A 15,000-nucleotide genomic window follows, 5' to 3' on the forward strand; every position below is an offset into this window, starting at 1 on the left:
TGCTGGGCTTCGAAGACCCCATGGTGCGGACGGACGACACCCCGGTGAAGCGCTGCCTGCAGACCAAGTGGCCGTACGTGGAGCTGCTGTGGACCACCGACCGCTCGCCGTCGCTCAACTAGCGCGCGGCGAGCGGTCGCCCCCCCCCCCCCCCCCCCCTGGCCCCGCCCACCTGTCAATCACTCACCCCGGCCCCCTTTTGACGAAGACCTAAAACCACAGAGGAAATAAAGACGAACCACTGAACGCACAAACCGACATCCCGGACTCGGACTCACACCGAGGTCTTCTTCAGATCATGTTCATGAAGGTCTTATTTTAAATGCAGACGTTTGAAACGTGCGACCCACCGACACGACCCCACGAAACTTTTTTTTTTTTTATTTTTTTTTTCTTATTTTTTTTTTTTTTCCTCACCACATCAGCCAGCCGACTGTGAAACTACTGTTACAGCGAGAAGACTGTTTGGAAGAAGATGAAGAGAAAAAAAAAAAAGGGCATAAAAAAAAAACAAAGAACCAAAGCCTTCCACATGGGAACACACACACACACACACACACACACACACTCGGAAACCCCCTCCCCCCCGCGGTGGCTGAGTGTCAAACGGCACAGAGGGACCAGGCGGTGATTAGAAGAGCGGCATGACAAGCTGCTGGTGGACTGCTCGTCTGTATTTATTATTATTGTTATTATTATTATTATTATTATTATTATTATTATTATTATGAATATGCTAATCACACTGGAGGTGCAGGTGGAGGAATAAACACTTCTTTTTTGGATTTCTGTCTCAAATCTGTCCTATACTTGGACCTGAAATGCAGTCGTCCTTTGCAGACGGGACCTCTCCTTCAAGCTCACAACATCGAAGGGTATTGTCTGGAAGCACATGACCACACACACACACACACACACACACACACACACACACAGCAGCCTCAGAGGAAGCTCACGAGTTTGAGTTATGACACAGTGACGCGCGGATGAAGGCGGCGCTGGTTGAAAACCAACTCTTCCTGGATGCATGGCCTGCAGGCTGACGCCATCATCCACGTGCGTGTGTGTGTGTGTGTGTGTGTGTGTGTGTGTGATCGTACCACGAGTGTGTCACCCTGCAGACGGCTGACATGGGCAGCAGGCGTCGTCAAAACACGGAACCCCCCGCCGTCTGTGCTGCCTTGTTCTCAGCCAGGAACGACCACCTGCTCCGTGTCTTCTAGAACATCTGCTATTCGTGCAGAAGCAGCCGAGGAGCTCCAGACAGGCCTCCACCTCCTCGCACCTTCTCCTCCACCCGCAGAGGTTTGGGGTCTGTGGACGAGAAGCTCCTGGTGATGCAATGAAGGAGGCAGACAGAGGAAGACAAGGGTTTTTTTTTGTTTTTTTGGAGAGGAAGTGTCTTCTCCTGCAGGGACGCAGAAGAAAAGTGCGTCATCCACTTCCATTGTCTCCCGTGAGCATTTAATCTGGATTTTATCTCGGTTTCTAATCTGGATCTAATCCTGATCTGTATTTCAGATCCTGGACTGCATCTGGATCGGACCTGGGTTCGCGAGCTGGATAGCCGGATCTAATCCAGAGCGCCCATGTGGAGTTCTGGACTCAATCTGGATTCCTATCTAAATTTCTAGCCTGGATTTAATCCAAATTTGGACTGATGTCTGTTCTGGATTGGACACGGATTTCCAACAAAATAAAATAAAATGAAACAAAATGAATAAAACATGAATGGAGAAAATAGGATAAACGCATAAAAACGAAATCAAAAGTAAAATATTATAGAACACAAAAAAGAAATAGAAATAAGTGAAATAATTTTAGCAAAATAAAAGAAATGAACCGAAATTGAATGAAGTGATCAGAATCAAAAATAAAATTAAATGAATAGAGTCGAAAAATAGACAAACAAGGAATGCATGGAATAAAACCAAATAAAATGAACTAAAAACAAATCAAAAAATGAATAGAACATCAAACACAGAACAAAATAGAATCAAAGTAAAGTAATATAAAATAGAAAAAAACGCAATAAATAAATAAAATGCGAATAATAGAAATCCAAATATTAAGAAAGTGAATTAAGTTTAATAGCGGATAAACCAAACGGCTTTACGCATGCGTAAAATACCTGCGCGCCAAAGCCCCGCCGCGTCCACTCCAAATTTCACTCCGGACTAGTTGTGCGTGCATGTGCGCGTCTGTGCGTGCACGCTCCCCCCGCTTCCGCCGCGCTCTCAGATGTGGTCCGCGTCCTCCGCGTGCGTGTGCGCGCGAGGGGGGGTGGAGGCGGGAGCGCGCCGGCGCGCGTTCCCGTCGCGGTAGTCTCGGAGCGGCGGTGCGTTATAAGGAGCGACTCCTCGGGGTCGCGCTGCGGCAGAGCGCGGCGACTCGACCCGCGGGTGGAGAACCCTGCGTCCGTCCCGCACCGTGGGTGGGTTTGTGCGTGTGTGTGTGTGTGTGTGTGTGTGTGTGCGTGTGTGAGTCCGGTCTATGGGATGGAGCCCGCGCCGGCCCGCGCTCCACCGGCGGGGCTGCTCGTCCTCCGGATGCTCCCGGTTCTCCTCCTCGGCCGCGGAGTCCGGAGCTTCAACCTTCACGCGGAGCAGCCCGCGGTGTACCGTGGGCCCGGCGGGAGCTACTTCGGATACGCCGTGGACTTCTACCAGGACACGCAGGACAGCAGCACGTGAGTGGGAACATCACGCACGACCCCCCCCCCCCCCTCCAAACCCAAACTCCCCACCGGGGGATCCAAACTTGTACTTCAGCATGGATCCAGAGTTGTACTTCTGCGCCAATATGTTCCTTCGCTGCCCGGAGCTCCGTGCGTAATTGAATTAAACTTCATTGAAATCACGGGGAAGGAGGAGGCTTTACATTTGAGGAGCTCCGAGGACCTCCGAGGAGGTCTGAGGAGCTCACGGAGCTCCGAGGAGCAACGGTGTCCAACTGGAGGGGGGCTGAGTCTGCACTCTAGCTGCACTTGTATGCTTCACGTCTGGGACCTGTGCTCTGTCCTGTGCGCCAGGATCAGCGTCCTGGTGGGGGCCCCCAGGGCCAACACCACCCAGCCGGGCATCGTGGAGGCGGGGGCCGTCTACTACTGCCCCTGGCCGGGCCCCCCCGACGGCTGCCAGCAGATTCCCTTTGACAACTTCAGTGAGTCACCTGAACTCCTTCTTACTTCTTCAAGTGTGTGGGGAGGGTGGGGGTCCTGGTTGGAAGGGACTTGTTTTAAGGGGGCATGATAAGTGATGACCTGGGTGGGGGTGCAGGGGTGCAGGGGTGCAGGTCCGAGTGGATCCGTCCCAGATCCCTGACGGCACTTCAAATTTGGAGGCGGGTGATGTATGTGCACCCTGAACAAGAGGTGGGGCGGGTGGGTCCCGTCGGGTGAGAGGTAGCCTAGCGGGTCCTGCCCACCCCCACTCCCACTGCAAAGCACCCGCCCCCCCACTCATGGAGACCGTCCAATCAGCCGCTGATGCACGGTTTTTCCATCTGAGTAGTTACCCTGTCTGCAGCGGGGTGGGGGTGCAGGGGGGGCAAGAACAAGTGAGATGGCGAAAGCAGAAAGGGGGAGGGTGGGGGGTAAAAGTGAGTGCACATGGGAATTCGCCCCCCCCCCCCTCTGAGGAGAGGGGGGACCGGGCAAAGTCTGTTTTTCATTAGATCTTGAAAACGTATCCCCTCCTTTCCCTCCTCTTGTCCCGCTCTGCCTCTCCTCCTCCATCAGTCCATCCCTCTATCTCTACCTCCGCTCTCGTCGTCTCGGCAACAGAGAGAGAGAATGAGAAAAGAGAGGGATCGAGAGGGAGGGCCGACCTCCTGGTCTGCAGGATCCACAGCCGCTAGATCCATCAGGGAGCCGATCAGCTGATATCTGTGTGTGTGTGTGTGTGTGTGTGTGTGTGTGTGTGTGTGTGTGTGTGTGTGTGTGTGTGTGTGTGTGTCCACTCCAAAGTTAATTCCAGGGTTATTTCTCAAACTGTTTTGTTTCCCCCTGAAATGTTTTTGGGTTAATTGCAGACGTGGGAGTAAACACACACACACACACAGACACACAGACGCATAAGCATGGAAACACACACACACATACACACACACACACACACACACACACACACAGGAGTGGGGGTGTGCAACAGCCTGACATGCACTTACGGGGTCGCAGGCTTCCATTTCATAACCCATTCACGCATTCATTAGCTCCGCCCCTTATTGCTGCCTGGAGGCGGGGCTTAACCTGAACCGCTCACCTGTCAATCAAAAAATACCATCCAACCAATCACCCTCTAAACCCAACGCCCCTTATCTTCGGCAGATAAGATTAAAAAAACATGAGGCATTCAATATGTGTGTGTGTGTGTGTGTGTGTGTGTGTGTGTGTGTGTGTGTGTGTGTGTGTGAGTCCCCCTGGAGTTGTTATATTTTACGGGACATGCTTCCACTTCAAAAAGAATATCCTGAGAAATGTAGACTTGGTTTATATGTGTGTAAGTGTGTGTGTGTGTGTGTGTGTGTGTGTGTGTGTGTGTTAATGGTGTTGTGGTGTTTGTTAAAGGCCAAATGCTTTCTATTTCCACTGAGACAGAGAGGCACCATCGTGAAACGTCTCCTTCATTTCCTCCTCTGTATCTTCTCCACCCTCCATCCTTCTACACCGTCCTCCACCTTCCCCTAACCCTAACTTCTTGAACCTCCTCCTTCCTGGACCTCCTCCTCCACCACCATCTAACCCGAACCTCTTAAACGTCCTCCTCCTCCTCCTTCTCCACCCAGACAACCGGATGGTGAAGGTGAACGGCACCAAGGAGCCTCTGGAGTTCAAATCCCACCAGTGGTTCGGGGCATCGGTGCGGACGCATAAAGGCAAAGTGGTGGTGAGCGGCGGGCCGGCGTGGTTGGAGGTGGAGGTGGGCGGAGCTTCTGCTTCACCCGTTGTGTCTCCCCGCCGCAGGCGTGCGCGCCGCTGTACCACTGGCGGGCGGTGAAGGACAGCGCGGAGAAGGACCCGGTGGGGACCTGCTACGTGGCCGTCCAGAACTTCAGCGCCTACGCGGAGTACTCGCCCTGCAGGACCAGTGAGTCGGCCTGTGACCTCTGACCCCCTGACCTCCGACCCGGTCGTCATCGTGATCACCGTGGGTTAATCTCTCGTCCACATACGAGGACGTCTCGGCTTTTTCTGAAGAACGGTTTCGAGTTTATCCTCGATTAGCATCATGGCAGCTAGCCACAGTCCAGGTTCTTCGCAGACCCTACGTTGAGTGAATGAGAGGTCTTCGTATGGGGCCTAGCGAGGGCAAGCTAACGGCGCTACATCATGGACGAATGAACGAATGAATCCTCAAATCCCGTCGTAAAATCAAAAGGACTACGCTCGAGGCTGAAACCGTGTTTACGAGGCAGCGGTCGGATGTGGTGATTCCAGGAGAAGCCGCGCCCCGTCTCGGTTCATGAGCCTCGGTGAGAACTTCATTTCCTCCTAAAATTTGCATTTCCTGGATGGCGCTTATAAACAGGCTTATAAACGCGTTTGTAAACACGTGTATAAAGCTGGCTTGTAATCTCATTTAATGAAGCGGAAGCCTGTGGGAGGACGACGCCGGTGAAGCTAGGCTACTTTTTTAGCGGAGGCTGATGCCGGTGCTCGCGGGCGCTCCTCCTCCTCTTCCTCGACTCGACTTCACTCGTTTTCCTTTCACAGGAATTATGGAGTCATTTAGTCTTCTGTGATCACACTGGAAACTCCACTGTTCCCCTGGGAGGAAGAGCGAAGCGCCGCGCTTTCTCACTTCCACCCTCCTCTTTGCGCTCGTAACTCCCTTGGTGGGGCAAGTGCAGTAAATCAGCTGTTAGCAAAACTCCGTCTAGCGATACTAGCTGCATTTACCGGAGTTTTACATGAATGTACTCGCTGTGGGACGGCGTTGCCTCGGGCGGTAGAGTCAAAGTGTCCTTGGGAAGGATACCAAACCCCTGGTTGCTGCAAATGGTCCACTAAGCCCCTTAGGTGGCAGCTGTGCCATCATCGGGTTGTGTTCAGGTAATGCAGTCCAGCGTAATATATCCAGAGTAAACATTCGCCTGTTTAGTCTGGTGGTTCGAAGGACTATCAGATGTTGGGGTTTAAATTAAACCAGTTGTCCACATACGAGGGCATTTTCTTTGTGGGCCGTCCGTGGCTCAGCTGGTCAAGCCAGAGTGCCCTTGGGCAAGACATTAACCCTCGAGTTGCTCCAAACAGTCCGGTTCGTGCCTTGCCGGGCAAGCGATGCTATCGCTGTGTGAACTGGTGAATGTAGTCCAGTGCTATATAAGTGGAGTCCACTGACCCTTCATTCTGCTTACTTCAGCTAGCTGCCTTTGCTGGAAGTTGGAAGTACTTCACTGGTTTTGATGTGAAGAGAAGCAGTACTACAACGTAGTACATTAACAGTACATACAGTACATGAATCCAATTGCCTTCATACGAGCATGTCTCCTTATTGGGCGTCTGTGGCTCAGTTAGTACAGATGAAGCGTCCTTGAGCAGGATACCAAACCCCTGGTTGCTCCTGATGGTCCACTAAGCACCTTGGATGGGAACTATACCCTCCTCCTTCCTCATACACATTGACATTTGTTGGCGTGTGGTGTGTTAACCTTTGAACCCTTCTGTAAAAAAATTAGCGGATCAAGGAAGTGAAAGTGGCCAGTGGGTGCCGACAACAAAATATTTTGTCACTAAAGTCCGATCAATGGCCTTATGCCTAATACGGCAAGAAACTGCTGCCACGAAGCGTGCTAACTATGCTAGTGAGCAGTCAACAAAAGAACGGGCGGTGAGATTGACAGCTAATTTACAGACTCGGCAAAAGTTTTTCATTGACAAACAGCGATTCGAGACTCGAGTACCAAAGCAAGATTTATGCAGGCCTTCAAATGAGCAATTAGCCGTGTTCGTAAACCTCCGGAGGACGGCACATAAGATGGTGTTTGGTTCGACCTACAAACACCAACAAGGCCTGTCACAGATCCAATTTAACTGACCAACAGATCAATCCTGAGAACAAAACTAACTCCAGACTCTGATGCACTGGAAATCATTTTAGTCATTGGATTTTACATGTAATTCTACTCCATTAGTTCACACAAATACCCCATCCATCTGTCAAATTTTAGGACCCATTTCAGCCCGCGAGTCAAAAGGTTTGCCGGCCCCCGGGCAAGCACCTTGCCTTAGTGGACAGGTGACGGTAGTCCATTGCTTTTGAAGATGTACGTCTTCCCTAGCTTGTTGTCAGGAGATGTTCCCCGCACCTCACTCTTTGGGTTTATCTTTGTATGCTTCTCCAGACGACCCGGACCCGGAGGGCCAGGGGTTCTGCCAGGCCGGCTTCAGTGTGGACTTCACCAAGGTGAACCCCAGGGACGCAGCCGCACCTTCTCAGGGCGACGACCCCAAAAACAAACGTCCCGCACTCCCCTCAAAGATTAATAGACGGGACGGGAGCAAGACGGGAGCATGTTTGTCCCTCGAGGGACCGCCGTTCCCAGCCGCCTCTTAACACAATAGACCAAACACACACGCACGCACACATACACACACACACACACACACACACACACACACACACACACACACACACATTCTTTCACTGTAGAGTCAATGCGAACTTTAACCTTTGTCTCACGGTCCAACTCTACCCTCCTGTACAGGAAGTTGTCATTCTCCAAAGGATGTCAATAGCCGTGACAGCAAGAATCAAACGCACACAACCGCACACGCTGTGCACACACACACACACACACACACACACACGCGAGCCGCTCTCGTGCGCATAAATCCACTGCGATGCTTCTGACCCTTGGTGATTCTCTCGTCTCTTCCAGGAGGGAAGGCTGGTGGTCGGAGGGCCTGGAAGCTTCTACTGGCAAGGTAACCCGAAGCAGGGAATAGAACCGGGGATGGGTTTTGTGGTTCAAAAGCTAAGCCTGGATACACACACACACACACACACACACACACACACATGTATATTAATGATGGGAACTCAAGGTCATATGAGTCACTCACCAATGAGAATCATATTTTCAAGGAGTTTGAGTCAACTAGTTAGTTTTCCTGAGTCAGGTGCAGACCACTAAGTGATCCCTGAGTCAAATGAGTCGTTCATTTCCCAAGTGAAAAGGGTTACTTTGAGTCATTAAGTGATTCTTTAGTTGAGGTGCTACGTGAGTTGTTCGATAGGTACAGAAGGAGTCGTTTGCTTTGGGAGTCGGGACAGCTATGCCGAGGTACTGAGTGATTCGTTTGTTGGTTTATTGAATCAGTTGTTCGTTTTGTGAGCGGGCTATGCTAAGGTACTGACTGATCCATTCGTTTTGTGACTAAGTGAGTCGTTTGTTTTGTGAGTGTAAATGGCTACTTCAAATTACAGAGTGATTCATTAGTTGAGTTACTGCGCAACGGTTTGTTGAGTTACTGAGCAAGTCGTTCGTTTTCCAAGCGGCGACAGCCACGCTGAGGTACTGAGTGATTCGTATGTTGAGTTACAGACCGAGTTGTTTGTTTTGCAAGTGAAAAGAGTTACTCTGAGTTATTAAGTGATTCATATGTTGAGGTACTGCGCGAGTCGTTCATTGAGTTACAGAGGGAGTCTTTTGCTTTGTGAGTGGGGACAGCTGCGCCAAGGTACTGAAAGATTCGTTTGTTGAGTTACTGAATCAGTTGTTCGTTTTGTGAGCGGTTAGGGCTAGTCGTTTAGTGACTAAGTGAGTCACTAAACGACTAAGTGAGTCGTTTGTTTTGCGAGTGTTAATTGCTACTCTGAATTACCGAGTGATTTATTAGTTGAGTTACTGTGCAACGGTTCGTTGAGTTTCCGAGCAAGTCGTTCGTTTTGCGAGCGGGGACAGCTACGCTGAGGTACTGAGTGATTCGTATGTTGAGTTACCGAGGGAGTCGTTCATTTTGCGAGGGAGGGAAATTTGGACACGAGTCGAAACAGGAAACCTGAGCTCCTCCTAAGGGGAGTAGCAGTCGTTCAATTGCGACATGTTGTCTCGTCCCTTATTCGCAGTTAGCAAGCTAGCTAGCAGCAGGAATGAGTCAATAAGAGATGATGAATCACGAGTTTTGACCAACTCGTTCACAAATCGCACATCACGAACATACAATTCCACACGAGTGCACTTGCCAGATCTGGACCTTCTGAAGCAACAAAGAGTGGAGAGAAATGCACGTCTTTCTCTTTCCCCCCTCTTTCCACCCCTCATCCCCCCTTCACTGCATGTCTGTAACAGTGTAACAGGAAGTGGGTGTTTGGGCTCTGTAATGAGCTGATCGGGGGGGTAATGGAGTGTGGAGGAACTGCCCCTCCGCCCCCCCTGATGAAACGCAGAGGGGAACCGAGAGGAAGAGGGAGGCGGAGGGTGGAGGTGACGGAGAGCGGGGAGGACAGCGCTCGTGACCGAACCCGCTGAGGAGATGATGAAACACGGGAGGGTGAAGGATGACGGCGAGGAGGGACGGACACTTCCTGCCGGACGCCGCCGTGCACGCTATAGCTCGGCGGCTTTTCCGCGGTTACGAAACAGTTTAATAACTCCCGCTCTCTCCTGCAAGCAGTTAAAACACTTCCTCGCCATGTTTATAAAAGCATTCACCCCCCCCCTCCACCGCCCGTGATATACGACAATAACTCCCCCGGTCCATCAACGTAAAGTCAGCTCACAAATCCCTTTTTATACGCTCCGGTTATCCACGGCTGCAAAGGCCATTTCCCATTAGCGGTAATAATTCGTTGCGTTACCGCCTCGCGGTGGTTTCCCTCCCGCTTTATGGGATGCGTTTTCAGTGACGGGCCGGGGAGACGGAGGGTTAGCGGGCCGATGCCTCCCCCCCCGCCGACCCCTCCACGCCGTCCTCCGCATTAAGGAGGATTTATGAAGGCGGAGGGGACGGCGCTCAGATAAGATCATTTGTTTGCTTGACCCCTTCGGTTCCGCGCCGCCATCCTTCATCCATGAGCGGTTAGCGCCGCGACTTAGCATCCCTCAACATTCTCACCTGTTTTTTTTTTTTTTTTTTTTTTCCAAATCCATCCACGTGCACGTGCCCCCCCTCCCCGCCGCCGCCGTGCGCGTGCACAGGTCAGGTGATGACAGCGGGCGTGGCTGAAATTCTGAACGGCTACTCCCTGCGGGCGGTGCTGAGGCAGGTTCCTGGGGAGAAGCACACCCGCGCCGCAGAGGACACGCACGACGACAGCTACCTGGGTAACCGCAACTCCACGCCGTGCACACACACACACACACACACACACACGCGTTCATCTCATCGTCTTGTCGTCACAGGTTACTCCGTGGCGGCGGGGGAGTTCACGGGCGACTCGGAACAAGGTGAGTTAGCTGCATGAGGAAGAGGACTAGATGTTCAGAGAACGTCTAACAGCATAGTTGTAGTTGCTTTTATTCTGGCGGGCAGCTTCTCTAGCGGGTCAAAGGTCATGACCTCCAGATAACGGGGCTTCCTGTGCCCCTCCTCTCTTGAGGAGAATGATGAGTAGCAGACAAGACCTTCGGCTCTAAAACGCCGACGTCCACGTTCGTCCAGTGAACGTCCTCCAAGACCCTCTTGGATGGAGGGTCGTCCACCCCCACACACACACACACACAACACAAACACACACACACTTAAGGCTTTCCTGCAAACAGCTCTGGTTCCCCTGAATGAATCACTGGTGACGGAACACGATGAAACCTTCGCTCCATGATGGGAACGTGGAACCACAGACCCCCCCCTGCCTCCCCCCCAGTGATCCATCCACCGCAGTCTCTTCACTAATTACCTTTTTTTTTTTTTTTAACGGGGTAACTTCTAGTTCGCCCCCCCCAAAGGCACAACACATGTCAGGGCCCTCCAGTCAGTTCTAAGGAGGAACACATGCCTGATGCCTCCTTGTTATGGTCTGGTTCCCGAGGGGGGCGAGGAGGAGGGGGGGGGGGGTCTTGTCGTAACCCAGGCCTCTCTAAGTTGAGAAGGGAAGCGCTGCTTTATGGGTCTGTGGTTGATCCTGGTGATACGGGACGGGGTTCCACAGATCACCCCTGTATCTTCATCGTGCCGTCGCTACATGTTCTCACGCTAACGGGTCCACGTCTTTTGCAGAACTCCTGGCGGGGGTTCCCAGGGGAGCGCAGACCTTCGGATATGTGAGTATGAGCTGAGGGATGGCGCTCTGCTCCATGACCAACTGGTTGCAGGAGACCTTGCTAGTTTCCTGATGGTAGCTGCTGGACCGTACCAAGTGTGACCCCCTTCCCGTTCAGGTCAGATGGTATAAAATCATAGGATTGAGTCAGAAATCCAACCCAATGTAGGGTCTCCATGAACCTGGAGAGGGGGGCGGAGCTAACTGCTGCACCCAGAATAAAAACGTAAATCCGTTAAATTAGATAACGAATTGCCATGCGTTCAGGGTCCGACCCCCCCCCCCCCCCGATACTGCCCAAACCCTGCGGGGGAAGAGGTCGCAGCAAGGTCGGGATCACCGTGCGGACAAACAGGACACCGAGGTCACGTCTTCACCGCGGCGAGCGCTAGCACTTAGCATGTAGCTCCTGTGGGAACGTGCCCCGGGGGGCTAACCGTGCCCCCCCCACCTAATGACGCCTAGTTTCCGCTGCATATGGAGGCCGGCGACCCCGCCTGACCCCGCCGACCCCTCTGCACACACGACCCCTGACCCTCGGCGCAAACGCAGGGTCGCAGCGCGGGCGAGGCGGTGCTCATCGCCGCGGCGACATCCTCCCGCCGTCGGTCCGACTCGGCGGGAAACGGCGTCTGTGTCGTCCGCCTTGCGCTCAGAGCATCTGCAATGGTGTGTGTGTGTGTGTGTGTGTGTGTGTGTGTGTGCATGTTAAAGCCCCCCGGCTGTCTCCATGTGGTTGTTATTTTAGGTCTTATGAAGGAATTCTCAGCCTCCCCCCCTCCGACTCTCCCCACAACCAGGGTTAGCATGATGGCGGCGGTGGCGGTGGAGGGGGTTCCAGCAGGATAAAAGTTTCTTTACGCGGTTTCTGACTCTTTCTTTCTTGCATTCTTCTCTGTGTCTGGTCGTCAGGCGGCCATGTTCACCCCCCACCTCGACCGCCTTCGCTATCTAGGCGCCACATTTCCGCCACTACGTAAAAAAAAAAAAAAAAACGACCCTGTCCGTCTGCTCGTTTCAGGTGGCGATGATCAACTCCACCAATCTGACCTTCATCCAGAACTTCACCGGGGAGCAGGTAGGCGCCGTCCACCCCCTGGAACGACCTCTAGGTGACCTCCCTTTTAATACCTCGCTCTTCTGTCCCTCAGATGGCGTCGTATTTCGGCTACTCCGTCGCCGTGGCCGACCTGAACGGAGACGGGTGAGTGGGGACGCCGTTTTCGCGTCGGTCGGTGGTCTTGGCGTCCGAGCGTCACCGAACGCGGCGGTGTGTCTCCAGGCTGGACGACGTGCTGGTCGGAGCTCCGCTCTACATGGAGAGGGAGACGGAGAGCAAACCCCGCGAGGTGGGGAGGGTCTACCTCTACCTCCAGACGGCGCCGCTCGCCTTCACCGCCCCCGTGGCGCTCACCGGCGCGCACACCTTCGGACGCTTCGGCACCGCCATCGCCCCGCTGGGGGACGTCAACCAGGACGGCTACAACGGTATGTCTTGCGGGGGGGGGGGGGGGGGGCGATGACGTCTGCGCCGTGTTTTTTTTTTTTTTTTTCTATTTCCTGTTTCCTGTCCTCCCCCCGGCTGTTTTTGTCTGGCCGGTGGAAATCCTACAAAAGGAAGAACCTAAAAGCTCCTCAGCCAATCAGGAAGCGACGCCTTGATGGGGTCGTCCGTCTGAGCCCCCCACCACCCCGGGGTGAAGTCCGTGTGTGTGTGTGTGTGTGTGTGTGTGTGTGTCGGGGTTATTTTTAACTCTCCAGATGTGCCCTGAGATAAAATCATCTGGGAGTCTCCATCCTGCAGCTCGCAGTTAATTCGTCCTCGATGTGTTTGTTTTATTTTCAATTTGATTGGACAAAGACACACGCGCACACACACACACACACACACACACACACACACACACACACACACACACATCTGGAGCCGGTACGACTTGAGTCCTGCTGATTTACGCTCCCGCCCGTGTTAACGCGTTCCACGCTGTTAAGCCCGTGAACCGTCAGATCGACCGCCGCCGGATCTGTCTTTTTGGTTATCGCCGTCCGCCGGAATGACGCCGGTGGGGGGGGGGGGGTTACCACGGAAACCCCCGCAATCATCGGGCCCCCTCTGGGCCCCGCTGTGCCCGCGCTCCACAGAGCGCTGGCATTTCCTCACCACGAGTCACCCAGCTGATCCCATTCACCGCTTTTTTTCTCGCACCTGATTGGCCGGCAGGGATCATGGTGGGTGTCCTTGCTTATGTGTGAGAAGTTTGGCTATGGGGGGGGGGGGGGGGGGGGGGGGGGGGTTAGCACATTATATGCTTTTTTTTCCCATTTTTTTTGTGGCATTGTTTTTCACATTCGAGGCTCGCAATGCAACGTAAAGCAACGCAACTCAACCCCGAGGCTCGCGTATGTACACTTGCATCCACACATGGTTGCATTTATCCTCTCCCTGCTCTACAATCTGCTTCATGTGGAACTAGTAGTTTAGGCTGGGGGTGGGGTGGGGGGGTGGGGGGTGGGGGGGTCCAGAGACAAACAGGATGTCTAGAGGTGTTTGGACACTACAGCACAGTGGAGGGGAGTTGTTTTGCAGGTCAGTGCAAGCATACATGTTTGGGGTTCACGGTCTGCACATCCTCATACCAGGACAGGTGCTTCCGGCGTCTCTTCCTGTTTGCTCTCCTTCCATCCTCTCCTCCGAGTGGCTTTATTTAACCACGGAGGAGGTCCTGGGAGTCATACCTTGACCCTTTTCGGGGTAAACACCCTTATCTGACAAGGGTTGGATAAGGGAGAATCAAAGAAAAGCACTGCCGATGTTCATCTTGAAGGCCTCCTGGTTCTTATCGTTAAACGTCACCCAGCGTCCAACGCCAACGGGAAAAAAAATCAAGAAGATTTTCTGTTTTTTACGGCGAAGGATTACAGGTAGATTAGGAATGAAGTTTTAACGACGGAAGGAAAAACCTCGACCCAGGAGGGATGGAGGGAGAAAGTCCAAGAAGGTAAACAGCCGCTGGTACGCAGAAGTTTTGAAACTCGGCCTCTTTAAATCAACGTTCAAGGCACTTGGGTCATGTGACCACTGACAAGACGCAGAAACAACTCCATCACCTTCATGTCTGAGGGCTCATGTATGCTCACGTAAATAGGTACTTTAATTTCAGACAGACAAAAGACTGTTCAGCTCAAATTTGTTTCCAGGAAGTAGCCTCCTTTGGGGGAACCTTTTAGCTTAGCATACCCAGGCAGCACACAACATGAACAACATGGAGGTGGAAGCTGCCACAGCATTCATGGAATAATAATCATGGACCATCAGATGGTTGAAGTGTTTTTATCTTCATTGCTGTGAGAGGAACCCCATTAGCTGTTAGCTTACTCTGGGCTTTTTCTGGCCAAAATGTAGATGTTCCTCTGGGAGCCCTGGAAACCCCTCTGAGGTGTAGCATGCCGGAAGACCTTGGACCTCTTTGTCGCTGCATTTCTCACCATTTTGTCCCAAGAAAACAGACCGGTGACCCTAGTAGCTTCTAAAAATGGCACTCTATGGTCCACAAGAAGTATCTTATGCGGCTTATGAGCTCCACCAAGCACCTATGAGCTCCTAGGGAAGCCCGTAAAGACCCTGCCTGAGATGGTTCAAGGAGCTGAAGTCCACGGTCTCAGGTTCCTCTGTTGCCTGAATGCACCAAGAAACAGTTAGTTCCTGCAAAAGTTTTAGGAGCTGCAGAAAGTTCCTACAGTGAGGACGAGGCTACGAAACATGGCGCCGATGGAGGATCTGGTGGCGTCCATTCAT

General features: G+C 52.7%; 2 protein-coding genes across 5 annotated transcripts in view; both read left to right on the forward strand.

The window, feature by feature from the left end:
• Window positions 1-783, forward strand: part of mindy3 (MINDY lysine 48 deubiquitinase 3) — a 15,546-nt gene extending 14,763 nt beyond the window's left edge. For all 3 annotated transcript variants that reach the window (XM_086155385.1, XM_086155387.1, XM_086155386.1), the window contains one exon: window positions 1-783. This exon is cut by the window's left edge and continues 28 nt beyond it. In XM_086155385.1, the coding sequence (XP_086011511.1) occupies window positions 1-122 (122 nt within the window). In that variant the 3' untranslated portion in view covers window positions 123-783.
• Window positions 784-2,327: 1,544 nt separating this feature from the next.
• The window catches only part of itga8 (integrin, alpha 8), a 34,514-nt gene continuing 21,841 nt past the window's right edge, over window positions 2,328-15,000 (forward strand). Inside the window, exons 1-12 of one of the 2 annotated variants that reach the window (XM_086155390.1) lie at window positions 2,328-2,689; window positions 3,032-3,162; window positions 4,786-4,886; window positions 4,964-5,087; window positions 7,345-7,406; window positions 7,882-7,927; window positions 10,144-10,269; window positions 10,348-10,392; window positions 11,162-11,205; window positions 12,226-12,282; window positions 12,356-12,408; window positions 12,487-12,692. In XM_086155390.1, coding sequence (XP_086011516.1) covers window positions 2,499-2,689; window positions 3,032-3,162; window positions 4,786-4,886; window positions 4,964-5,087; window positions 7,345-7,406; window positions 7,882-7,927; window positions 10,144-10,269; window positions 10,348-10,392; window positions 11,162-11,205; window positions 12,226-12,282; window positions 12,356-12,408; window positions 12,487-12,692 — 1,186 coding nt within the window. In that variant the 5' untranslated portion in view covers window positions 2,328-2,498. The remainder of the gene's footprint in view (window positions 2,690-3,031; window positions 3,163-4,785; window positions 4,887-4,963; window positions 5,088-7,344; window positions 7,407-7,881; window positions 7,928-10,143; window positions 10,270-10,347; window positions 10,393-11,161; window positions 11,206-12,225; window positions 12,283-12,355; window positions 12,409-12,486; window positions 12,693-15,000) is intronic. The other variant, XR_015106826.1, reaches the window with a different exon arrangement.

The sequence above is a fragment of the Fistularia commersonii genome, chromosome 11 (genome assembly GCF_037954325.1).
Source record: "Fistularia commersonii isolate RoL2024-O1a breed Wild chromosome 11, RoL_Fcom_v1.0, whole genome shotgun sequence".
NCBI lineage: Eukaryota > Metazoa > Chordata > Actinopteri > Syngnathiformes > Fistulariidae > Fistularia > Fistularia commersonii.